We start from the raw sequence: 26,893 nt of genomic DNA, 5'->3' as shown, positions 1-26,893 counted from the left end.
TGGGACCCCGCGGTCCCCCCAGTTGTATGGGGGCATTGGGAATCCTCCCCGTGGCGCTCCTGGATAGTGCTAATGTAGCATGAACTAATTCCCGCAGGGCAACCGCTTTGCGATATGGGTTTTTTGACCCTGCATAAGTTGGCATGTTAAAGCAAATGCATATTTGCATGAGCATTGCCTCATGAATAGCCAATTAGGGCAGATTTGCAAAGCCAGACTTGCTAGGGTTAAACTTGGTGTTTGAGCACGCATACATTTTCTCATGGAAAGTACTTCTTCTTCTGGCTTCAGGCCTGGAACCCCCTACAAAATGCTATCGCTAATCGCAATCGCTAGCGTTTTGTATGAGCAGTTTGTAAGCGATTTCATGAGCGTTTCAGGGAGCGATTTTAGAAAGTGTAATCAATTTGCCAGCGGTTACGATTAGCCTAGCGATTATCGTTTTAAAGTCTGATTGGTCCTTTCAATTATTTTTAATTTTGTTACAGTGTACATTAACTTTAAAACGCTAGCAAAATCGCTTATATACTTTACATTGAACCGCAAACGCTAACAAAATGCTGCATGTCCTGCGTTTTCGATTTTGCTAATCGCAGTCGCTTCTGTGGAATTTGCACCATCCGTTTACATTGGCAGAGCGTTTAGGGAAATCGCTAGCGATTTATCACGCTCCCTAAACGCTCAAAAAATCGCTCTAGTGAGTTCCAGCCCTCAGATAGATAGATGCGGCGTATGCTACGACGCGGGTCGGCTAGTATAGCAGAATGCAGTAAAGAGGCCCTGTAGTGACATATAGCAGAATGCAGTAATGAGGCCCTGTAGTGACATATAGCAGAATGTAGTAAAGAGGCCCTGTAGTGACATATAGCAGAATGCAGTAAAGAGGCCCTGTAGTGACGTATAGCAGAATGCAGTAAAGAGGCCCTGTAGTGGCATATAGCAGAATGCAGTAAAGAGGCCCTGTAGTGACATATAGCAGAATGCAGTAAGGAGGCCCTGTAGTGACATATAGCAGAATGCAGTACAGAGGCCCTGTAGTGACATATAGCAGAATGCAGTAAAGAGGCCCTGTAGTGACATATAGCAGAATGCAGTAAAGAGGCCCTGTAGTGACATATATCAGAATGCAGTAAAGAGGCCCTGTAGTGACATATAGCAGAATGCAGTAAAGAGGCCCTGTAGTGACATATAGCAGAATGCAGTAAAGAGGCCCTGTAGTGACATATAGCAGAATGCAGTAATGAGGCCCTGTAGTGACATATAGTAGAATGCAGTAAAGAGGCCCTGTAGTGGCATATAGCAGAATGCAGTAAAGAGGCCCTGTAGTGACATATAGCAGAATGCAGTAAGGAGACCCTGTAGTGACATATAGCAGAATGCAGTAAAGAGGCCCTGTAGTGACATATAGCAGAATGCAGTAAAGAGGCCCTGTAGTGACATATATCAGAATGCAGTAAAGAGGCCCTGTAGTGACATATAGCAGAATGCAGTAAAGAGGCCCTGTAGTGACATATAGCAGAATGCAGTAAAGAGGCCCTGTAGTGACATATAGCAGAATGCAGTAAAGAGGCCTTGTAGTGACATTTAGCAGAATGTAGTAAAGAGGCCCTGTAGCGACATATAGCAGAATGCAGTAAAGAGGCCCTGTAGTGACATATAGCAGAATGTAGTAAAGAGGCCCTGTAGTGACATATAGCAGAATGTAGTAAAGAGGCCCTGTAGTGACATATAGCAGAATGCAGTAAAGAGGCCCTGTAGTGACATATAGCAGAATGCAGTAAAGAGGCCTTGTAGTGACATTTAGCAGAATGTAGTAAAGAGGCCCTGTAGCGACATATAGCAGAATGCAGTAAAGAGGCCCTGTAGTGACATATAGCAGAATGTAGTAAAGAGGCCCTGTAGTGACATATAGCAGAATGTAGTAAAGAGGCCCTGTAGTGACATATAGCAGAATGCAGTAAAGAGGCCCTGTAGTGACATAGTAGAATGCAGTAAAGAGGCCCTGTAGTGACATATAGCAGAATACAGTAAAGAGGCCTTGTAGTGACATATAGCAGAATGCAGTAAAGAGGCCCTGTAGTGACATATAGTAGAATGCAGTAAAGAGGCCCTGTAGTGACATATAGTAGAATGCAGTAAAGAGGCCCTGTAGTGACATATAGTAGAATGCAGTAAAGAGGTCCTGTAGTGACATATAGCAGAATGCAGTAAAGAGGCCCTGTAGTGACATATAGCAGAATGCAGTAAAGAGGCCCTGTAGTGACATGTAGCAGAATGCAGTAAAGAGGCCCTGTAGTGACATGTAGCAGAATGCAGTAAAGAGGCCTTGTAGTGACATATAGCAGAATGTAGTAAAGAGGCCCTGTAGTGACATATAGTAGAATGCAGTAAAGAGGTCCTGTAGTGACATATAGTAGAATGCAGTAAAGAGGTCCTGTAGTGACATATAGTAGAATGCAGTAAAGAGGTCCTGTAGTGACATATAGCAGAATGCAGTAAAGAGGCCCTGTAGTGACATATAGCAGAATGCAGTAAAGAGGCCCTGTAGTGACATGTAGCAGAATGCAGTAAAGAGGCCCTGTAGTGACATGTAGCAGAATGCAGTAAAGAGGCCTTGTAGTGACATATAGCAGAATGCAGTAAAGAGGCCCTGTAGTGACATATAGCAGAATGCAGTAAAGAGGCCCTGTAGTGACATGTAGCAGAATGCAGTAAAGAGGTCCTGTAGTGACATATAGTAGAATGCAGTAAAGAGGCCCTGTAGTGACATATAGTAGAATGCAGTAAAGAGGTCCTGTAGTGACATATAGCAGAATGCAGTAAAGAGGCCCTGTAGTGACATATAGCAGAATGCAGTAAAGAGGCCCTGTAGTGACATGTAGCAGAATGCAGTAAAGAGGCCCTGTAGTGACATGTAGCAGAATGCAGTAAAGAGGCCTTGTAGTGACATATAGCAGAATGTAGTAAAGAGGCCCTGTAGTGACATATAGTAGAATGCAGTAAAGAGGTCCTGTAGTGACATATAGTAGAATGCAGTAAAGAGGTCCTGTAGTGACATATAGCAGAATGTAGTAAAGAGGCCTTGTAGTGACATATAGCAGAATGTAGTAAAGAGGCCCTGTAGTGACATATAGCAGAATGTAGTAAAGAGGCCCTGTAGTGACATATAGCAGAATGCAGTAATGAGGCCCTGAAGTGACATATAGCAGAATGTAGTAAAGAGGCCCTGTAGTGACATATAGCAGAATGCAGTAAAGAGGCCCTGTAGTGACATATAGCGGAATGCAGTAAACAGGCCCTGTAGTGACACATAGCAGAATGCAGTAAAGAGGCCCTGTAGTGACATATAGCAGAATGCAGTAAAGAGGCCTTGTAGTGACATATAGCAGAATGTAGTAAAGGGGCCCTGTAGTGACATATAGCAGAATGCAGGAAAGAGGCCCTGTAGTGACATATAGCAGAATGCAGTAAAGAGGCCCTGTAGTGACATATAGCAGAATGCAGTAAAGAGGCCCCGTAGTGACATATAGCAGAATGCAGTAAAGAGGCCCTGTAGTGACATATAGCAGAATGCAGTAAAGAGGCCCTGTAGTGACTTATAGCAGAATGCAGTAAAGAGGCCCTGTAGTGACATATAGCAGAATGCAGTAAAGAGGCCTTGTAGTGACATTTAGCAGAATGTAGTAAAGAGGCCCTGTAGCGACATATAGCAGAATGCAGTAAAGAGGCCCTGTAGTGACATATAGCAGAATGTAGTAAAGAGGCCCTGTAGTGACATATAGCAGAATGTAGTAAAGAGGCCCTGTAGTGACATATAGCAGAATGCAGTAAAGAGGCCCTGTAGTGACATATAGCAGAATGCAGTAAAGAGGCCTTGTAGTGACATTTAGCAGAATGTAGTAAAGAGGCCCTGTAGCGACATATAGCAGAATGCAGTAAAGAGGCCCTGTAGTGACATATAGCAGAATGTAGTAAAGAGGCCCTGTAGTGACATATAGCAGAATGTAGTAAAGAGGCCCTGTAGTGACATATAGCAGAATGCAGTAAAGAGGCCCTGTAGTGACATAGTAGAATGCAGTAAAGAGGCCCTGTAGTGACATATAGCAGAATACAGTAAAGAGGCCTTGTAGTGACATATAGCAGAATGCAGTAAAGAGGCCCTGTAGTGACATATAGTAGAATGCAGTAAAGAGGCCCTGTAGTGACATATAGTAGAATGCAGTAAAGAGGCCCTGTAGTGACATATAGTAGAATGCAGTAAAGAGGTCCTGTAGTGACATATAGCAGAATGCAGTAAAGAGGCCCTGTAGTGACATATAGCAGAATGCAGTAAAGAGGCCCTGTAGTGACATGTAGCAGAATGCAGTAAAGAGGCCCTGTAGTGACATGTAGCAGAATGCAGTAAAGAGGCCTTGTAGTGACATATAGCAGAATGTAGTAAAGAGGCCCTGTAGTGACATATAGTAGAATGCAGTAAAGAGGTCCTGTAGTGACATATAGTAGAATGCAGTAAAGAGGTCCTGTAGTGACATATAGTAGAATGCAGTAAAGAGGTCCTGTAGTGACATATAGCAGAATGCAGTAAAGAGGCCCTGTAGTGACATATAGCAGAATGCAGTAAAGAGGCCCTGTAGTGACATGTAGCAGAATGCAGTAAAGAGGCCCTGTAGTGACATGTAGCAGAATGCAGTAAAGAGGCCTTGTAGTGACATATAGCAGAATGCAGTAAAGAGGCCATGTAGTGACATATAGCAGAATGCAGTAAAGAGGCCCTGTAGTGACATGTAGCAGAATGCAGTAAAGAGGTCCTGTAGTGACATATAGTAGAATGCAGTAAAGAGGCCCTGTAGTGACATATAGTAGAATGCAGTAAAGAGGTCCTGTAGTGACATATAGCAGAATGCAGTAAAGAGGCCCTGTAGTGACATATAGCAGAATGCAGTAAAGAGGCCCTGTAGTGACATGTAGCAGAATGCAGTAAAGAGGCCCTGTAGTGACATGTAGCAGAATGCAGTAAAGAGGCCTTGTAGTGACATATAGCAGAATGTAGTAAAGAGGCCTTGTAGTGACATATAGTAGAATGCAGTAAAGAGGTCCTGTAGTGACATATAGTAGAATGCAGTAAAGAGGTCCTGTAGTGACATATAGCAGAATGTAGTAAAGAGGCCTTGTAGTGACATATAGCAGAATGTAGTAAAGAGGCCCTGTAGTGACATATAGCAGAATGTAGTAAAGAGGCCCTGTAGTGACATATAGCAGAATGCAGTAATGAGGCCCTGTAGTGACATATAGCAGAATGTAGTAAAGAGGCCCTGTAGTGACATATAGCAGAATGCAGTAAAGAGGCCCTGTAGTGACATATAGCAGAATGAAGTAAAGAGGCCCTGTAGTGACATATAGTAGAATGCAGTAAAGAGGCCTTGTAGTGACATATAGCAGAATGCAGTAAAGAGGCCCTGTGGTGACATATAGCAGAATGCAGTAAAGAGGCCCTGTAGTGACATATAGCAGAATGCAGTAATGAGGCCCTGTAGTGACATATAGTAGAATGCAGTAAAGAGGCCCTGTAGTGACATATAGCAGAATGCAGTAAAGAGGCCCTGTAGTGACATATAGTAGAATGCAGTAAAGAGGCCCTGTAGTGACATATAGCAGAATGCAGTAAAGAGGCCCTGTGGTGACATATAGCAGAATGCAGTAAAGAGGCCCTGTAGTGACATATAGCAGAATGCAGTAATGAGGCCCTATAGTGACATATAGTAGAATGCAGTAAAGAGGCCCTGTAGTGACATATAGCAGAATGCAGTAAAGAGGCCCTGTAGTGACATATAGTAGAATGCAGTAAAGGGGCCCTGTAGTGACATATAGTAGAATGCAGTAGACTATTCAGGATAGGCACTTTTAGGGTAATTTCCTGGTTTCAGCATCAGAAACATATATATATCTATATATTGCTGTATATTGGTATTTAGCCCCGTCCCCTCATTGATGCTTAGTCTAGGCTGTTTAGCTTTTCCTCCCATAGCATTCTGGGAGATCAGGTATTTTTTCTACTGGCTTTAGAACTCAGGGTATGCAAACATTCCACAGAAATGCACCTGACAGCACAAAGTATGTTGTCACCCATGATAAATGTCAGAATGTAAGTCTGGGTGAGGAAAGATTTTACAATGGGCAAACACTGACTATGGACAAAAGTGTTGTAAAAAATAAAAAAAAAGCAATTTTAGGCATTACACTATTGTTAGTAGACTTTCTCTTTAAGACAATGCTGCAGTTTCTACGGATGGGGAAAGTCACTGACTGATTTGGTCACAGAGCTCCGCCCCCTGCTAAACGTGCTGCCGTCACTGATGAGTACAGAGAGCGTGCATCATGCGTTGTGTATCTCTGTAATACTATCAGTAATCCGATATAATAATAGTCATGTGTCCCTGCGTCATCATGTCCGTCTGTCCCTGCTTCCAGACCTGATAGTCTGCTGTCTGAAAACCTCATTGCATTGTGGGAAATAACAGCTTTTTCCAACTGCCAAGCATGCCACATCTCCCTGTGTGCATCCACTTCGGGAGACGGGTGAGCAGGACCAAGGTCGGACTGGGCCACAGTAGTACAGTTTTCTCCCTCGGTGCCCCCCCCCCCCCCCCTCCTTGTCTGACAGAGCTCCAATTGCTGCCTGCAGCACAAAAATTCTCCCCTAGGTGCTGTAATCACTCATGCTGAGAGCAGTGGCGTAGCTAAGGAGCTGTGGGCCCCGATGCAAATTTTACAATGGGGCCCCCCAAGCACTCTATACATAACAATTGATACGACGCACCAAAACCTGCCAATGGCAACTACAGTGTCAGAGGTGCAAGAAGGAGATAGGGAACAGTGTGTCAGTGCAGTTTCTAGGCTAAAATGCACCCAGGGCGAGGGTGTAAAAATTGCGCCCCCCCCCGAAGCAAGGTATGGGTGCCCGCAGTGTAGGTTAGCCAGGTCTAGTTGCACTCAGTATAGATTCCCCCAGAATAGGTACCCCAGTATAAGTAGCCAGCTATAGGTCCCCCCAGTATAGGTAGCCAGGCATAGGTGAGCCAGTATAGTTGCCTCCGGTATAGGTTAGCCAGATAGGTGCCTCCAGTATAGGTAGCCAGTATAGTTGCCCACAGTATAGGTTAGATAGGCAGGCGTCCCCGTTATAAGTTAGATAGTTAGGTGCCCCCAGTACAGGTTAGCTAGGTGGGTGCCTCTAATATAGGTAGCCAGAATAGTTGCCCCCCGCATAGGTTAGATAGGTAGATGCCCCCAGTATAGGTTAGTTAGGTAGGTGCCTTCAATATAGGTAGCCAGTATAGTTGTCACCTGTATAGACTAGCTAGGTAGGTAGGTGCCCCCAATACAGGTTAGATAAGTTAATGCTCCCACTATAGGTTAGATAGGAAGGTGCCCCCCAGTATAGGTTAGATAGGTAGCTGCCCCCCAGTATAGGATAGGTAGGTGCCCCCCAGTATAGGTTAGATAGGTAGGTGCCCCCCAGTATATGTTAGATAGGTAGCTTTCCCCCAGTATAGGTTAGATTAGGTAGCTGCCCCCTCAGTATAGGTTAGATTAGGTAGCTGCCCCCCAGGTTAGATAGGTAGCTGCCCCCCAGTATAGGTTAGGTAGGTGCCCCCAGTATAGGTTAGATAGGTAGCTGCCCCCAGTATAGGTTAGATAGGTAGCTGCCCTCCAGTATAGGTTAGATAGGTAGCTGCCCCCCCAGTATAGGTTAGATAGGTAGGTGCCCCCCAGTATAGGTTAGATAGGTAGGTGCCCCCCAGTATATGTTAGATAGGTAGGTGCCCCCCAGTATAGGTTAGATTAGGTAGCTTCCCCCTCAGTATAGGTTAGATTAGGTAGGTGCCTCCCAGTATAGGTTAGATTAGGTAGGTGCCCCGCAGTATAGGTTAGATTAGGTAGGTGCCCCCCAGTATAGGTTAGATAGGTAGGTGCCCCCCAGTATAGGTTAGATTAGGTAGGTGCCCCCCAGTATAGGTTAGATTAGGTAGGTGCCCAGAGCCGGGACAAGGTCCTCCAGCACCCAAGGCTGAGACACCAAAGTGCGCCCCCCTATCCCTCCGACCCCAGCCGTCACACACTGATTGCTATTAGACTAAGGTGCCCTAGAGCCCCCAACACCTTAATCTCTAGTTATCTGGCTTGTAGTCACTTCCATGCATCTCCTTTTCTTATTTCTTTCTGCTTCAAACACAATTAGGAATGACAGCTGAATGAATTGTGCGCCCCCTCCTACACTGCGCCCTGAGGCTGGAGCCTCTCCAGCCTATGCCTCGGCCCGGCCCTGTAGGTGCCCCCCAGTATAGGTTAGATAGGTAGGTGCCCCCCAGTATAGGTTAGATTAGGTATCTGCCCCCCAGTATAGGTTAGATTAGGTAGGTGCCCCCCAGTATAGGTTAGATTAGGTAGGTGCCCCCCAGGATAGGTTAGATAGGTAGGTGCCCCCCAGGATAGGTTAGATAGGTAGCTGCCCCCCAGTATAGGTTAGATTAGGTAGGTGCCCCCCAGTATAGGTTAGATTAGGTAGGTGCCCCCCAGGATAGGTTAGATAGGTAGGTGCCCCCCAGGATAGGTTAGATAGGTAGCTGCCCCAGTATAGGTTAGGTAGGTGCCCCCCATGATGGAGGGGGGAGCCGCAGCCGCGGGGAGGGCAGCCCGACCTCTCCCTCCCTCTCCCCGGGCCGCCCTCCATGCGATCCCCCCTCGGACGAAGTGCAGAGTAATGCGCAGGGAAGCGCTATAGAAAACTACTCACCTCGCTGGCTCCACGCGCTGCTCTCTCGCCGCCAGTCTCCTCTCTGCCTACACGCTGATACACACACACGCTGCTAAACAGGAAGCAGCGTGTGTGTGTATCAGCGTGTAGGCAGAGAGGAGACTGGCGGCGAGAGAGCAGCGCGTGGAGCCAGCGAGGTGAGTAGTTTTCTATAGCGCTTCCCTGCGCATTACTCTGCACTTCGTCCGAGGGGGGATCGCATGGAGGGCGGCCCGGGGAGAGGGAGGGAGAGGTCGGGCTGCCCTCCCCGCGGCTGCGACTCCCCCCTCCATCACAGCGCCCCCCTCCCAGCAGCGCCCCGGGCGGCGGCACGCCCCGCACGGCCGTAGAAACGGCCATGCAGTGTGTTAATGATTATCACTATTCATAGCATCTATAGAAGTGATTATTATGAGCACAGGACCAATAGAGAGCTAGTACTGTAGTTGAGGGAGGGCCCTTCGGGGCCCCTTTGGCCCAAGGGCCCCAATGCGGTCGCAACCTCTGCAAAGTAGGATATTACTTTATATTGAAGGAGGGGACTCTAGGCAAAGTTTTCCTGGGCAGCAGTGTCTCTGAATTACAATGCTGCTAAGATCATGTACATTTGGCCTTGTCCATAATACATCATGACCACGCCCACCTTTCGGTGCATGGTCACACCCTCTTTTTACCGCAATCATGGGATGTGTGGGCCCCAGTTTGAAATTTCTTTGGTGGGCCCCCAGTGTCCCAGTCCGACCCTGAGCAGGACGCATCGGTATGCACATTGCAGGGGTTTAGCGGCCGTGGCCTAGCGCCTGTTTTTTAACAGGCGGGCCTTTTTACTAGTACAGGAAGAATTCCCTTACCTGACCAGTCCGGCGGTTTCCCCCCTGGAGACGGCTGCTTGGTATTTTTTCTTGGCTGCTTCCTTTTCCATAATCTTCCCCACATAGGCTTTCCCATCGATTGTCCTGCAATAAAGGCCACAAGAAGTAATGAAGAGAGCCTGTCATCAGTATGCGGTCAGTTTGTATCACAATTTATTTCATGTTCGTTAAAGCACACCTGAGTGAGAGTGATATGGAGGCTGATTTATTTGCTTTTAAATAATGCAGATCACCTGGCTGTCCTGCTGATCCTCTGCCTTTAGGCTTCTTGCACACCAAGACGTTGCATTAGGTGGCACGTTAAGGTCGCATAACGTGCACCTAACACAACGTATGGTGCTGCAAGAGAGGACGGTAGAGTGAGCCCTATAAGGTCTCCCAGAGTGGCGCTGATTGGCCGGCGGGACCACGTGATGCGGAGCGAGACACTCCGCATCACGTGGTCCCGCCGGCCAATCAGCGGCCGCCAGTGCAGTGAATATTAAGTAGCCATGTGCGCGGCTACTGTAGCATCATCTCCCCGCCTCCTCTCACCCCCCACTGCGCATGTGCAAACAGTCTAACGCGGCTATAGCCGCTCTAACGCCGTAGCATGCTGCACTTTCCGGAGAACGTGCAGCGTTACATGTAACACAACGTGGGCTGTGTGAACAGCCCACTTGTGTTACATTGCTGTGCATTGGGGGAGCGTTACAGGCTGCACTAACGTGCGCCTGTAACGTCCCTGTGTGGAAGCAGCCTAAATACATCAATGGTGGCTACTAATGATCCAATGTTTTTCATCCAATGTAGTATAAGGGTAAATTGAGTGAATACACTGAATGGATACTTCAGGCAGTTACCTTATATTACATAGAAATGGTAAGATTGGATGAAAAAGATTGGATCATTAGTGGCCACCTTTACCCACAGCCCCTGAACAAGCATGCAGCAGATCAGGTGACTGAAGTGCGACTGGATTAGCTGCATGCTTGTTGCAGGTGTTTGATTCAGACACTACTGCAGCCAGAGAGATCAGCAGGACAGCCAGGCAACTGGTATTGTTTACCAGGGAATAAATATGGCAGCCTCCATATCCCTCTCACTTCAGTTGTCCGTTAAACACAACTTAACACTCTGGGGTTTGTCAATAAAATGTTCCGTTAGGAGAAGATACTCAATGTCATGTCATGATCTACTCTATCAGCTTCTAAGAAAGTAACTTCTGAAATAATGTGAGGAAAGCCGCTGATTTGAGATAATGAGTTATACAATACAATACAATAACATTTCTATAGCGCTTTTCTCCCATAGGACTCAAAGCGCTTAGGCTCTCTCAGATTCAGTAATTAGTAGGATGAAGTATTCACACAACAAAAGTTATATTTCTGCAAATGCCAAACTGAACAGGTGGGTTTTCAGTCTGGATTTAAACACGTCCAGGGATGGAGCTGTCCTGATCTGTTGAGGTAAGGAGTTCCAAAACGTAGGGGCAGCATGACAGAAGGCTCTGGGACCAAAAGTTTCCAAGTGGACTCTGGGTATGACTAGATTATTAGAACCTGTGGATCTGAGAATGCAGGGATTGCTACGTAGCTGCAACATTTCTTTCATGTAACCAGGGCCCAGATTATTCAGTGATTTAAATGTCAGTAGGCCGATCTTGAATAGGACCCTCCATTCTATAGGTAGCCAGTGAAGGGAGTGCAGGACTGGCGTTATGTGGCAGTGACGGGGTTGGTTGGTTAGCAGTCTGGCAGCAGTATTCTGTATCAGCTGTAGGCGGTACAAGACCTTGGATGCTAATTCTCTGGGATGCTGTTCTTTGGCTTACAAACCTCAACCATTTTCTTCCAAACTTAACTATGGTCATTATGGTCAGTTTTATGGTGGATATTTAGACTAGAGGACATTTCTTTAGAAAGTATGGGCTTTGTCCCAGGAGCTCTTGCAAATTGCGGCGTGACTTTTTATGGTGTCTCCTGCTTTGCTGATCAGCCTTTCAGTGAATGTCGATTGAGGATTTGTTTTCCTGTGGATATATAAATATATACTATCGGTTTGCTTTAGCATCTTCACAAGATCATTAGCTGTGTTTCTGGGGTCCTACTTTTAATGCCAAAGTATGTTCTTCTCCAGGAAACAAATTCACCCGCTTAAAGGGAATAATCGAGCTGCCCCAAAAATGACACCCACTGTACTTACCCGGGACTTCCTCCAGCCCCCAGCAGCCGCTATGTCCCTCACGCAGAACTACCGCTCCTGCGCAGTGCACTCCACAACATGTGCGAGTGATTGACAGCGGCGCTCGCGCAGGCGCAGTAGTAGAGAACGGCCTCATAAGGTCGGCCTCTGCACCGTCGGGGACCGGGAGCCAGCGGCGGAGAGCGGAGCTGCAGGGAGGGACATAGCGGCTGCTAGGGGTTGGAGGAAGCCCCGGGTAAGTAGGTGTCATTTTCTTGGGCAGCTCGGACATTCCCTTTAAGTGACACTGAAGCGAAAAAAAACCTTGTGATATAATGAATTGTATGTATAGTACGGATAATTAGTAGAAAAGAAAATAGTCTCATTTTTATTTTCAGTTCTATAGCTTTTTTTTCTATAGCATTGCATCATTCTCTAATATTTGAAGTTTACAAATTACACTTGTATTTTAAATGATGAAACAGAGCAGAGCTAACGACCCTTTGAACTCCCCTGCAGTAAAATCTTATCTGAAATTGTCTTCCACTGTTTCGTTGATGTACAAGTGCTTCAGAAACTGGACTGTAGCCTACCAAGCTTGGTTGGAGAGATCAGAGAAGCTCTTTTGCATAGATAACAAGTGAAGTTTCTTAACTCTTCCTGTACTGGAAACAATATGAGACTCCTATCTGTGCTACTAATGTTATATTTCTTAACAGTACTACACAATGTCGCGAACCGAAAATCGGAACCTCCGCGAAAGGTTCAGTTCGCGAAAAAGTTCGCGAACCGCAATAGACTTCAATTATAGTATGCACAAACTGCGCCTGCCAAAAATCTCCAATGCTTCAATAAACAGTCATATAATTTCAATAGACAGTCATATAATTTGCATGCAATATACTGGAAGTTGTCAACGAGTATTCGCTATCACAGGTCCTTGATGTACATTCAATCTGAGTGTGACAGCGCTCCTCTTCCTCTCTAAAACTGAACAGAAACAGATGGCCGCACATAGTGCATTACTGTCATCATGAATCACAATAATCAAGCCCCAAACGTGCACATGTGCTCAAAAGTGCTCCACTCGTGATCTCTCCCCCTTCACACCAGCAGCTCACCGGATAAACGCCACCTCACTTTCCAGGTGGGTCTCACATTTAGCCTTGAGAGTGGCCAGCTCCAATCACAGTGTACACAGATTCTGATCCGTAGTTTAGAAGATCCACATTTTAATATTCAGTTCCATATGTAAAAAATATAAAAAACATACATAGCGTAATACAGTAGGTTAAAAGTCAGGGCCTGCGCAATTTCAGCGATATTTCTCTACACACGTGAGTGCGCTGAAATTGCGCAGGCCCTGACTTTTAACCTACTGTATTACGCTATGTATGTTTTTTATATTTTTTACATATGGAACTGAATATTAAAATGTGGATCTTCTAAACTACGGATCAGAATCTGTGTACACTGTGATTGGAGCTGGCCACTCTCAAGGCTAAATGTGAGACCCACCTGGAAAGTGAGGTGGCGTTTATCCGGTGAGCTGCTGGTGTGAAGGGGGAGAGATCACGAGTGGAGCACTTTTGAGCACATGTGCACGTTTGGGGCTTGATTATTGTGATTCATGATGACAGTAATGCACTATGTGCGGCCATCTGTTTCTGTTCAGTTTTAGAGAGGAAGAGGAGCGCTGTCACACTCAGATTGAATAGACTTCAATGGGGAGGCGAACTTTGAAAAATAGAAAAAAATTCTGACGGCTGGTAAAATGATAGAAAACATGTTTCGAGGGCTCTAATACCTGGAGGCAGACATGATTGAGTGAAATACACATCACAAGTCCCAGGCAAAGGTCTAGTTTTCACATAAGCCCCTATTTCAGGCCACCCTCCCTCCTCCCTTCTACCTATTCCCTCCTACCGGAGGGAGGAGGGTCTCATCTGCCAGGGAATTCCAGTATTTCAAAAACCAGCTAACATACCATGACTGGGATTTTAACCCAGGTCTCAGTGTAGGGTAGGTAACTAACATATCCATTATACCACCAACACTACTAGCTGAAAGTAGCTGAAAGTAGCTGAAACTAGCCTAGCATGTACCATTTATGCTCAATGCAAGAGAAAAAAAATCATACAAGACAAATAACATTTATATCACACTTTTCTCCTGGCAGACTCAAAGCACCAGAGCTGCAGCCACTAGGGCACACTCTATAGGCAGTGGCAGTGTTAGGAAGACTTGCCTAAGGTCTCCTACTGAATAGGTGCTGGCTTACTGAACAGACAGAAATGAGATTTGAACTCTGGTCTCCTGTGTCAGAGGCAGAGCCCTTAACCATTACACCATGCAGCCACTGCACATGGATACGTAGCCAGGCATGGCCTTGTCTTTTGTGTTCAACAGTTGTCCAAAGAGAACCCCAGATAGCCAGGTAGATTCATCTCTCTCTCTCTCTCTCTAGTAGGGATGGTCACCGCTTTCCGCGGAATTGTATTTTTGAACATAAATGGATTGAGCATAAATGGTACATGCTAGGCTGGCTTCAGCATGTAGTGTTGGTGAGAGAGAGAGAGAGAGATGAATCTACCTGGCTATCTGGGGTTCTCTTTGGACAACTGTTGAACACAAAAGACAAGGCCATGTCTGGCTACATATCCGTATGCAGTGGCTGCATGGTGTAATGGTTAAGGGCTCTGACACAGGAGACCAAAGTTCAAATCTCGTTTGTCTGTTCAGTAAGCCAGCACCTATTCAGTAGGAGACCTTAGGCAAGTCTTCCTAACACTGCTATCTTGTCTAATTTTTCTCTTGACAACTGTTGAACACAAAAGACAAGGCCATGCCTGGCTACATGTCTGTAAGCAGTGGCTGCATGGTGTAATGGTGAATGGCTCTGCCTCTGACACAGGAGACCAGGGTTTGAATCTCGTCTCTGTCTGTTCAGTAAGCCAGCACCTATTCAATAGGAGACCTTAGGCAAGTCTTCCTAACACTGCTATCTTGTCTAATTTTTCTCTTGACAACTGTTGAACACAAAAGACAAGGCCATGTTTGGCTACATATCCATAAGCAGTGGTTGAATGGTGTAATGGTTAAGGGCTCTGCCTCTGACACAGGAGACCAGAGTTCGAATCTCAGCTCTGTCTGTTCAGGAAGCCAGCACCTATTCAGTAGGAGACCTTAGGCAAGTCTTCCTAACACTGCTACTGCCTATAGAGTGTGCCCTAGTGGCTGCAGCTCTGGTGCTTTGAGTCTGCCAGGAGAAAAGTGTGATATAAATGTTATTTGTCTTGTCTAATTTTTCTCTTGCATTGAGCATAAATGGTACATGCTAGGCTACTTTCAGCTACTTTCAGCTACTTTCAGCTAGTAGTGTTGGTGGTATAATGGATATGTTAGTTACCTACCATACACTGAGACCTGGGTTCAAATCCCCATCACGGTATGTAAGCTGGTTTTTGAAATACTGGAATTCCCTGGCAGATGAGACCCTCCTCCCTCCAAATAGGTATAAGGGTAGAAGGGGTGGAGGGACCCACAAGATGTTAATTAAACTCTCCCTAGCAGAGTGTGTAGCAGCTGTCCCTTAGCTAATTAGTGTAGGTAGACAAGTGAGTCAAATGGAGGGAGGAGGGTGGAGGGACCCACATGAGGCTAATTAAAATCTCCCTAGCAGAGTGTGTAGCAGCTGTCCCTTAACTAATTAGTGTAGGCAGACAAGTGAGTCAAATGGAGGGAGGAGGGTGGAGGGACCCACAAGAGGCTAATTAAAATCTCCCTGTAACGATCGGTGTAACACAGAGAGGGTCTGATTACCGGTGATCTGCTGTATCACCGAGAATACAGATATATACCCGATTATTGATGATCTGCAGTATCACCGATAATCAGATATATCTCTAACCTCTGGACACCAGGGTAATAAGAGTGTTTGGTGCAACAGAAATACTTTGAGGACTGCACCTGAGGAGCAAGTGCACAGCAGTAGGGAGGACTGCACAGTAACACGTTCCTTCCGCAAGCCTGAGACTCTCCCGAGGGAGGGGTCAGGCTAGGAGTAGGAAGGACAAGTGTGAGTGACACCAGGAGGGGTGTCACCCACATGCCTGTGAGCTATCTCTAAACTGAGGAGATAGCTCTCGAGGTCGGGCAAGCTGGGTCGGCAACAGACAGATAGATCAGGGACAGAGACAGGAGACAGATGCGGAATCCTAAGACAAGCAGAGTTCGGCAACAGAGTATCAGACATAGCGAAGTACCTAATCAGAGATCAGAAGAGTAGTCAGGAAAGCAGAAGGTCATAACAAATATTCAACAATGCCTAGTCTTGGGTGTGAGCTCCTTGATCATCAACACCCTGGAACTGGTCTGAGTATAACTAGATGGTAAAGCTAATTCCTAGTCTGAGGTGTGAGGTCCCTGATCATCAACACCTAGGAACTGGTCTAGATAACAACACAGATAATATACAGTATTCCCTAGACTGAGGTGTGAGGTCCTTGATCATCAACACCTAGGAACTGGTCTAGATAATAACACAGATAATATCACAGATACTGACAAGGTCTGAGTGCTACCACGTAGTGATTGCAACGCCAGACACCAGAGAAATGACCAACACCCAGTATATATACACCAGCGCTCTCCGGCGCCTCCCCTAAGTGCTGGACCAATGAAACCTAATAAAATTGTCAGCTGATCGGCTAGATCAGCTGACACCCCTCTGACTGCCATAAAGGCTCTGCCTCTCCTTCTGAACCAGTGTGGACTATCAGTCCCAGCCACACCAGACATGTGTTGTAATGCATCTGTTGGTTTGAACGCGGGGTCAGCCGCACCGCTGTCAGAGCATGCGGCGGTTTCCCCGCGTTCAGCCATACTGCTAGTGGTAAGCCCATGCGTGCAAACTGCCGCGTCGGACGCGGAATCCGCCGCCTTGTTCATTGGGCATGCGGCGGTTTCTCCGCGCTCCGTCAGACTAGTGGATGCAGGCCCATGCGCGCAAGCTGCCATGTTGAATGCGGAATCAGCCGCCTTACTCTGAGTACTTGCGGCGGCTTTTCCGCGTTTTCTCACACTCCCTAGCAGAGTGTGTAGCAGCTGTCCCTTAACTAATTAGTGTAGGGAGACAAGTGAGTCAAATGGTATAAGGACCTTGCTTGGAGGAGGGGGGGGGGGGGGGGCCTCCAGCATTGAGAGCAGTGTGTTTGGCAACAATGTGTCTGCTGACTGTGATGTAGAGGGTCAAAGTTTTGCGCAATAGAGCATTATGGGGCAAATCGAACTTCTGGGAAAGTTCGCCTTTGGTAGGCGAACGCGAACCGCCGAAGTTCGCCTGGAACCATTCGCGACATCTCTACTACACATACAGATCATTATCTCCTACGTTTATTTTCTCTTCAGATTCCCTTTAATGGTATGATCGCTTTGTGGTTTCATGATTATTTGTACAGATGGGCATGGTACTGAGAGCTGTTTGGACATTTTTCCCAAAGGTGAACCAGATTTGTGGAGACACAACGGGGTGAAGAGGCGCCAGGAATTCCAAAATACTGTAAAATCCTTAACATTCAGAATTCAATTGTGTATAAAGGGCATCTGAAGTGAGAGGGACATGGAGGCTGCCATATTTATTTCCCTTATAAACAATACCAGAGAGGTGGCTTAGCTCAGTGACCACAGCTTTTGAAAACAGGAAAAGGTTTATTTGCACTAAGGCAACATGTCTGAGAGAGGTGCTCAATGCCGGCTGAATTGACAAGCTAGTATGGAAAGTTGCCCTGATGAGGTGAAGAGTAGGCACCCACAAAATGCATTGCCCTAGTGCAGTGCAGTTTCTAGGTTAAATTTCTCCAGGGGCGAGCGTATAAAAAATGCGCACCCCCCCCCCCCCCCACCCCCCCTTGTGCCTACAACGAAATGGTTAATTTTTTTTCCAGCTCATGTATCCTTCAACGTACACATCAGGCATTAAAAAAAATATATCTGCTTAACTACGGCTTCCTCCAGTTCCTCCCTATGTGTACCTCGCCGCAGCTCTGTTCCCGGTGTCCCCTCCGTAGCAGCCACCGACCTGACAATGTTGACGGCTTCTGCACGCCACGCAGTCATGCTCCCAAAGTCGAAAGCATTCTGCGCAGGCGCATACTTTTTGCAGCTGCGCACTTGTGCAAGCGCCACCGATATAACAGAGAGGACCCCGGAAGGGAGTGAAGAATGCGATGAGGGACACAGAGCAGGGGTGCAGCTAAGGTTTTTGTGGCCCCAAACGGACCGCAGGAAGTGGCCCTAGGCGAAAAATGGGCATGGCTATTCCACACGAAAGTGGGCGTGGCCATGACATGTGGGTCGAGCGGTAAGGGGGGATTCAGGGGCGCTATTGGCGTCGGGCATTGGGGGAGTTCGCGCGCGAAAAAATGGGTGTGGCCATGACATTGTATGGTTGGAGCGTAACCGTAACCCCAAAGCAGCAAATATAGCCAACTATGACCATTAAATAATAAATGCAGCAACAGTTACCCCAGACACCAGAAAATAAACGCAATTTGGGTGACATTTCAGCAGAAAACAAACGCAATTTGGGCCATATTTCATCAGATAATTAACGCAGTTTGGGCCACATTTCATCAGATAATAAACGCAGTTTGGGCCACATTTCATCACATAATAAACGCAGTTTGGGCCACATTTCATCACATAATAAACGCAGTTTGGGCCACATTTCATCACATAATAAACGCAGCTTGGGCCACATTTCATCAGATAATTAACGCAGTTTGGGCCACATTTCATCACATTATAAACGCAGTTTGGGCCACATTTCATCACATTGTAAACGCAGTTTGGGCCACATTTCATCACATTGTAAACGCAGTTTGGGCCACATTTCATCACATAATAAACGCAGTTTGGGCCACAAAAAGAATGTACTCACCTGACAGAAGTCTTCTCTTCCGGCCGGCTTCTGGCGCGCAGCTCCCCTGGACTTCTTGCTAGTTGCTCCTCCGGGCTCCGATCTCCCGCTCTGACAGTCAGGCAGAGCAGGGCTACGGAAGATGGCGCCCAAAGCCCTATACTGGAGACACAAATAGTCTCCAGAACAGGGCTTTGGGCGGCAGCCATCTTCCCGTAGCCCTGCTCTGTGAACTGGCTTGTGCGGGTGGCGTGTCAGTGCGGGGCTTGCAAGCAACAGTGTGATGTCACACGTCACAAAATTGCACCATTGCCTCAAAAACCCTTCAGCCAGAGAAACTCCCCCCCCCCCCCGCCCTACAGGTTGTGTTTACAATTCCAAACCTGGCTAATGCTGGGAATACACGGGTCGATCCGGCGGCCGATTAGCCGCCGGATCGACCCCAGACCTGCACTCAGTGGGGCTCTCTAGCTGAGGAGTTGTTGTTGGAAGACCTGCAAGTGCCACTTGGGGGGGGGGGGGGGGGGGGGTCTCTAGCTAAGGGAGGTTTGCCTGGCTGTCAGTGCCACTGTCTGTAACCACCACTGAGTGGGGGGGTCTCTGACTGAGGGGGGTCTCGGGTGGTAGTTTACAATATCACCACAGGCCCCCTCAGCCAGACCCCCACTCAGTGCAGGTTACAGTGGCACTGACAGGCAAACAAACCCCCTTAACTAGAGAGCCCCCCCCCCCCCAGTAACACTTGCAGGTCCTCCAACACCCCCTCAGCCAGAGAGACCCCCCCCCCCCCCCCAAAAAAGAAAGTAATTGTGGCAGGCTGGCAGCCACCCTAGCACCCCAGCGTCAAATTCATTATTTATTTCAAATAATGCTGCAGGGCAGAGAGCGCCCCCCCTCCTCCTCCTCCCCCTCCCTGATAGCGGCCAGCCGGACACATCAGAGCAGTCCTGCATCAGAGGACAGAGGGAAAGTCAGATGGCAGCAGCAGATCACTTACTGTCTGTGACCACCTGCTGAGAGGCGCCGATGATCCGGGGGGAAAGCACGCTCGCAGGGCGGGTCACCAGGCAGGGGATGAGGGGGAAAACAGACACATGATCGGCGCTCTGCCTGGCCTGCACCGCTAGACGTCATCACGCAGTGACGTCAGAGCGGAAGGAGTGCGCCCAGGAGGAGTGTGGGAACTGGGACGGACGGTGATGATCGCGCTGGCGTACTTTCATTCGCCTGTACCGCGGCGCGCATCACCTGTCCTGCTCACTCAGCGGCTCCAGTCAGTGTCTTCTTGCCGGCGCCCCCCTTCCTGTCCTGCCAGTCTGCGCTCAGTGCGGTCGCCCGGCCCGCACGGTGGAAAAAACGGCCCTGCCCTAGTGCAAATAAACTGTGTCGGTACAGTGGGGAGACACCTTTCATTTGAATTATACCAGTCTCTACAGAGAGAATATAAAATGGCCCCATACCTGGGAACGCTCCAAAACTCTCAGACTACAGACTGAGCGCTCACAACCTCGAAATAGAGTCTGGGAGACACAGACAGGCGTACAAACCCAGGGAGGAGAGACTATGCCAACACTGTGAGCAGAAGACCCGTGAGGATGAAAGCCACTTCCTGCTGTACTGCCCCAAATATACGGCAACCAGGGACACTTACTATAAGAAATTGATGGAAATATTCCCAGACTTTCTCACATTAGAAGATGGAAAGAAAAACATATATCTGACTAGGAGAAGAGGAATCCACAGTGACAATCGCTGCACACTATGTCACAGCATGCCACAGACTGAGAGGAGGAATCCACAGTGACAATCGCTGCACACTATGTCACAGCATGCCACAGACTGAGAGGAGGAATCCACAGTGACAATCACTGCACACTACATCACAACATGCAACAGACTGAGAGGAGGAATCCACAGTGACAATCACTGCACACTATGTCACAGCATGCCACAGACTGAGAGGAGGAATCCACAGTGACATCACTGCACACTATGTCACAGCATGCCACAGACTGAGAGGAGGAATCTACAGTGACAATCACTGCACACTATGTCACAGCATGCCACAGACTGAGAGGAGGAATCCACAGTGACAATCACTGCACACTATGTCACAGCATGCCACAGACTGAGAGGAGGAATCCACAGTGACAATCACTGCACACTACATCACAGCATGCCACAGACTGAGAGGAGGAATCCACAGTGACAAGCACTGCACACTATGTCACAGCATGCCACAGACTGAGAGGAGGAATCCACAGTGACAATCACTGCACACTACGTCACAGCATGCCACAGACTGAGAGGAGGAATCCACAGTGACAATCACTGCACACTACATCACAACATGCCACAGACTGAGAGGAGGAATCCACAGTGACAATCCCTGCACACTATGTCACAGCATGCCACAGACTGAGAGGAGGAATCCACAGTGACAATTACTGCACACTATGTCACAGCATGCCACAGACTGAGAGGAGGAATCCACAGTGACAATCACTGCACACTACATCACAGCATGCCACAGACTGAGAGGAGGAATCCACAGTGACAATCACTGCACACTACATCACAGCATGCCACAGACTGAGAGGAGGAATCCACAGTGACAATCACTGCACACTACATCACAGCATGCCACAGACTGAGAGGAGGAATCCACAGTGACAATCACTACACACTATGTCATAGCATGCCAAAGACTGAGAGGAGGAATCCACAGTGACAATCACTGCACACTACATCACAGCATGCCACAGACTGAGAGGAGGAATCCACAGTGACAATCGCTGCACACTACATCACAGCATGCCACAGACTGAGAGGAATCCACAGTGACAATCACTGCACACTATGTCACAGCATGCCACAGCCTGAGAGGAAGAATCCACAGTGACAATCGCTGCACACTATGTCACAGCATGCCACAGACTGAGAGGAGGAATCCACAGTGACAATCACTGCACACTACATCACAGCATGCCACAGACTGAGAGGAGGAATCCACAATGACAATCACTGCACACTATGTCACAGCATGCCACAGACTGAGAGGAGGAATCCACAGTGACAATCACTGCACACTATGTCACAGCATGCCACAGACTGAGAGGAGGAATCCACAGTGACATCACTGCACGCTATGTCACAGCATGCCACAGACTGAGAGGAGGAATCCACAGTGACATCACTGCACGCTATGTCACAGCATGCCACAGACTGAGAGGAGGAATCTACAGTGACAATCACTGCACACTATGTCACAGCATGCCACAGACTGAGAGGAGGAATCCACAGTGACAATCGCTGCACACTATGTCACAGCATGCCACAGACTGAGAGGTGCATAACGCAACTGTAAACCTAAAAATGTCCACAGACTACTTAGCCATTGTCCCCCTACCCCACCCCCTTCCATATCCTCCCTTTTCCCCTTGCTTTGACAATACCTGTATGAATCTTGGTCATGCCAATAAAGCTATCTTTGATTTGAATTTTAATGTATTTGATAATTCCTGGGCACCTCTCCCCTGTTGTGTTTATAACCCTCCATTGGTGTACGGCCCCCGGCCAGCCGCTCTCAGCTGACAGATTGCAGTCCCGTGTTTTTCCGAGCGAGAGCGACCATAGTACAGTGAATGCGGCCGGCTAGCCTATATGACCACCTCCTTCTCCACTGTGCCATTTGAAACACATATACATTTTTGCGCATTCAGATTATTAAACTTTTTAGAAAAGAAAGTTGCCTACAGATGTAACATTTCTGCAGTTGTGACTTACATGGTAAAATTAGTTATAAAAGCTGTTTTTGGCAGATCCACTTGGAATTCGGCCGCTTTAGATACGTTGGCTTCGTTAACCGCTCTGCTTGTGATGACATTATGGGCGAAGCGTGACATCACCTTACAGTCAATGTCCATACTGAAGACCTCTACATCATCCACGCAAGTCTGCAGAGCAAAATATGTACAAAAATATACTGAAAAATCGTTATCATCAAAAACATCATCATAATACTTTATATGAAAGACTTTTGAAGGTGTCACAAAGTGTTGTACAATAAGTAATAAGGCATTTAAGTTCCACATAGAGCAAGTACAATAGAGGAGAGAGGAGGGGAGGAAGCTTTTGTGAGGAACATACTACATAATGTGTGTGGGGGGGCACAATGTACACCAGGGATATGTTCCGAGAGGCGGGGCTAGTGTAACTCACATTCTCCATACTAAAGTAAATTCTGGTTTCACAATGAGATTCCTATTAGTTGGGTTGCTATAAATAGGTTCTATAAGCATATTTGTAATGATTATTTTGGATACCTATAGGCAGGGCCGGATTTCTGGGAAGGCCAGAAAGGCCATGGCCTAGGGCGATAAAATCAGATAAGATAAGAAGGGGGCAGGACTTGGAGAGAAAAGAGATCATATGTCAAAGTAAATCGTCTCTTCTGGTCTCGCAGCGCAGCCAGCCAGCGCCCTGCTCTGCAGTAATAGCTGAATTCCAGAGTTCCCCAATCCCTGCTTCTCTCTCTCACACTTCCTGATGTGTTATGACAATCAGCATCTGCTGTCACTTGACTATCCATTCCTTTGTATGATGGTCATACAAGTCGATGTGAGAAATACCGGTCATTTACATTACAAAGCAGCTAAGTTCCGCTGAGTATGCAGGCATTCACAAACAGCAGTGAGCTATGCTAGTTTCTTCACCTCTTTTACAGCTTTGACACTGACCCCAGCAGTTGTTAATTACTTTATCTAACCCTAATTTATGACTGATTCTCTTTTTTTCCCCCTAGCTAGCAGTGATCTCTTCTCGGCTTCAGTTAACTCTTTCCTGACTCATTTTCTGTCCTTAAGCTCCTACCATCTATGAGAAATGCAGGAATAAAAATGTTGTTCTACGTTCCTGTAGCAGTAGAGCATTGTACCATCTTAACCATCAGCGAAAGCAGAGAGTTTTGAATCAGGATGATACAATATATTGGCTTAAAAGAAAAAGAGTAAGCTTTCTGTTAATAAGCCTTCAGACGTTGTTCATGTATACTGTCAATAGGTTAGAGCACACCACCATATGTACATTCAACATTCAAAAGAGATACGTAGATTTTTCAGCAAATATAAATAAATGTCATTCAGATGCTTTAAAGAGAATCTGTATTGTTAAATTTGCACAAAAGTAAACATACCAGTGCGTTAGGGGACATCTCCTATTACCCTCTGTCACAATTTCGCCGCTCCTCGCCGCATTAAAAGTGGTTAAAAACAGTTTTAAAAAGTTTGTTTATAAACAAACAAAACGGCCACCAAAACAGGAAGAAGGTTGATGTACAGTATGTCCACACATAGAAAATACATTCATACACCAGCAGGCTGTATACAGCCTTCCTTTTGAATTTCAAGAGATCATTTGTGTGTTTCTTTCCCCCTGCAGCTATCTTCCACTGAAGTGTCAGGCTGTTTCTTCCTGCAGAGTGCAGACAGCTCTGCCTGTATGTAATTCCTCAGTATGTGAAAGCCCAGCCAGCTCAGAGGAGGATTTATCCAGCTTGTAAAAGATAAGAGAGAAGAGTGAAGCTGCCCTAATCTAAATAATACACAGGCAGTGTGCAGAGAGGGGCCTGGAAGGGGGAGTTCATAGCAGAACCACAACACTGAAGAACTTGGCAGCCTTCCAGACACAGGCTGACAAGTCTGACAAGAGAGAGATAAGTTGATTTATTACAAAGATGGTGATAGTAGAACGTGCTGCAGTAAGCCAGAACACATTAGAATAGCTTTTGGAACTTGTAGGATGATAAAAAACAGGATGCAATTTTTGTTACGGAGTCTCTTTAAAGTGGAGCTGAACTCTTGCACAGGACAGAAGGAAAACAGAGAAATGTACCCTGTATGTATTTAGAGAGTTTAGCCTGTCTAATTCCCCCTCATCTGTGTCTAATCACAAGTTGTAATTTTTTCTCTACACTGTGACACCTGACTGCCACAACATCTAAGCTCATTTGAAAGCACAGGATGTTAACAATATGTCTGTATATCAGCTGTAACAAAGAAATGTTTTTCTTTAAAGGTTATGTTGTTGCATATCTTTTAGAGCAGAGAGGAAGTTCTGAGTTCAGGTCAACAGAACACCCAAAGGAACTCTTGAAAGGATGCTACTTACCTGTTCTCTGTTTTGGATGGGCTTCTCTCCATTGCACTGCTCTGCCACCTGTTTGTGGCTCCGACTGCAGCCAGTCTCACAGAGGACAAAGAAGCAGCGCATGCTCTGGCCACTCGCACTCCCTGCCACCTGTTTGTGGCTCCGACTGCAGCCAGTCACACAGAGGACAAAGAAGCAGCGCATGCTCTGGCCACTCGCGCTCCCTGCCACCTGTTTGTGGCTCCGACTGCAGCCAGTCACACAGAGGACAAAGAAGCAGCGCATGTTCTGGCCACTCCCACTCCCTGTCACCTGTTTGTGGAGGACAAAGAAGCAGCGCATGCTCTGGCCACTCGCGCTCCCTGCCACCTGTTTGTGGCTCCGACTGCAGCCAGTCACACAGAGGACAAAGAAGCAGCGCATGCTCTGGCCACTCGCACTCCCTGTAATTTCTCGCTCCTGCCCAGATGTGCACAGCAACCGAGGCCAGTACAGTGTTATGCATTCTTGACAAGTACTGGTCATACAACAGCCTCATTTCTCAAGTATGCATGCCCAGAACACTATCGGCTGCTGTGCACATTCGGGCAGGAACGCAAATTACAGGAATTATTTGTTGAATGGGGGGCAGAGCAGCACAACTGAAATGAGCCCATTCAAACCAGTGATCGCTAGCCAGAGTGTTGGACAGAATGTTTTTTGGTGGGGGGGGGGGGGGGGGGGGGTTGGTGACAGCAGGCCTAGGGCACTGGAAAGTACAAATTCGGCCCTGCCTCTAGTTCGTGTATAGGGGTGTAATAATCAGCTGGACATATAATAATAATGGCAGTATTTGTATAGCGCCTTTCTCCTGTCGGACTCAAAGCGCTTGCAGCCACTAGAGCGCACTCAGTAGGCAGTAGCAGTGTTAGGGAGTCTTGCCCAATGAACTCCTTACTGAATTACTGGCTTACTGAACAGGAAGAGCCGAGATTCGAACCCAGGTCTCCCATGTCAGAGGCAAAGCCCTTAACCAGTACACCATCCAGCCACCGATACCGATACCCACTGGTCAGGGGTAGGTGGGAATGTCCTTTCCTGCAAACGCACAGATATAGGGTGATCTCTCCTGGAGCTGAGCGGGTGAGCTTAGTGGCGTAGTTAAGGAGCTATGGGCCCTGGTGCAAGTTTTACATTGGGGCCCCCCAAGCACTCTATACATAACAATTGATACGCCACACCAAAACCTGCCAATGGCAATGACAGTGTCAGAGGTGCAAGGAGGGGATGGGGAACAGCTTGTCAAATGATCACTACAAAGCATCTATAGAAGTGATTATTACCAATAGAGAGCTAATACTGTGGTTGTGGGCCCCTCTGGCCCAAGGGCCCCGGTGCAGTTGAGACCTTTGCAACCCCTATTGCTATGCCACTAGGTGAGCTGTACATTCACTATGACAGGTCTACTATATGCTTAGCTCCCAACTGTCCCTCTGTCCCTCTTTCCTCCTCATTTGTCCCTCTTCCAGGACTTTGTCCCTCTTTCTATGTAAATATATATATTTCTCTACTAAAAATGTGTTTAATTAGCTCTAAACTGTATTCCCATCTTTTAAATTGATATATTTCTTATTTTCTAATGTTAATATGAAGGAAATTGAGCCAGTATAGAAAGGACCAGTGGGGTTTGAATTATAAAACAACATATTTTTCTTATGAAATTTTTATGATATGCGTGACTAGGGGTGTGACAGGGGCATGATCAGGGGTGTGGCAGGGGCGTGGCTTAAGTGTCCCGCTTTCTCATCTCAAAAAGTTGGGAGGCATGTACAGTATATGTTCTGTAACAATAATAATAATATGTCATATATCTATAATACGTCCGCCTGTCTCTCTCCTTATGTTCCCCTGAGGGTGCCCTCCTCTCTCTCCTCCCCCGGGCTCTACATGCAGTGGAATGAGCATAGCTATGCCCCTGCCAGGCCCTTCACCTCCTCTTCAGTGCAGCTCTGTCAGCGT

General features: G+C 47.1%; 2 protein-coding genes across 2 annotated transcripts in view; one reads left to right on the top strand and one right to left on the bottom strand.

Annotated features, from left to right (window-relative positions):
* LOC137532380 (inter-alpha-trypsin inhibitor heavy chain H3-like) overlaps nucleotides 1-26,893 on the top strand; it is a 241,768-nt gene that overhangs the window by 469 nt on the left and 214,406 nt on the right. The window lies entirely within an intron of this gene.
* LOC137532381 (inter-alpha-trypsin inhibitor heavy chain H3-like) overlaps nucleotides 1-26,893 on the bottom strand; it is a 140,365-nt gene that overhangs the window by 106,672 nt on the left and 6,800 nt on the right. Inside the window, exons 3-4 of the mRNA XM_068252814.1 lie at nucleotides 22,535-22,704; nucleotides 9,646-9,750 (exon numbers count right to left, since the gene is read on the bottom strand). Of these exons, the coding sequence (XP_068108915.1) occupies nucleotides 9,646-9,750; nucleotides 22,535-22,704 (275 nt within the window). The remainder of the gene's footprint in view (nucleotides 1-9,645; nucleotides 9,751-22,534; nucleotides 22,705-26,893) is intronic.

Source organism: Hyperolius riggenbachi, chromosome 9, assembly GCF_040937935.1.
Source record: "Hyperolius riggenbachi isolate aHypRig1 chromosome 9, aHypRig1.pri, whole genome shotgun sequence".
Taxonomy (NCBI): Eukaryota; Metazoa; Chordata; class Amphibia; order Anura; family Hyperoliidae; genus Hyperolius; species Hyperolius riggenbachi.
This window is presented reverse-complemented; position numbering and strand designations above follow the sequence as displayed.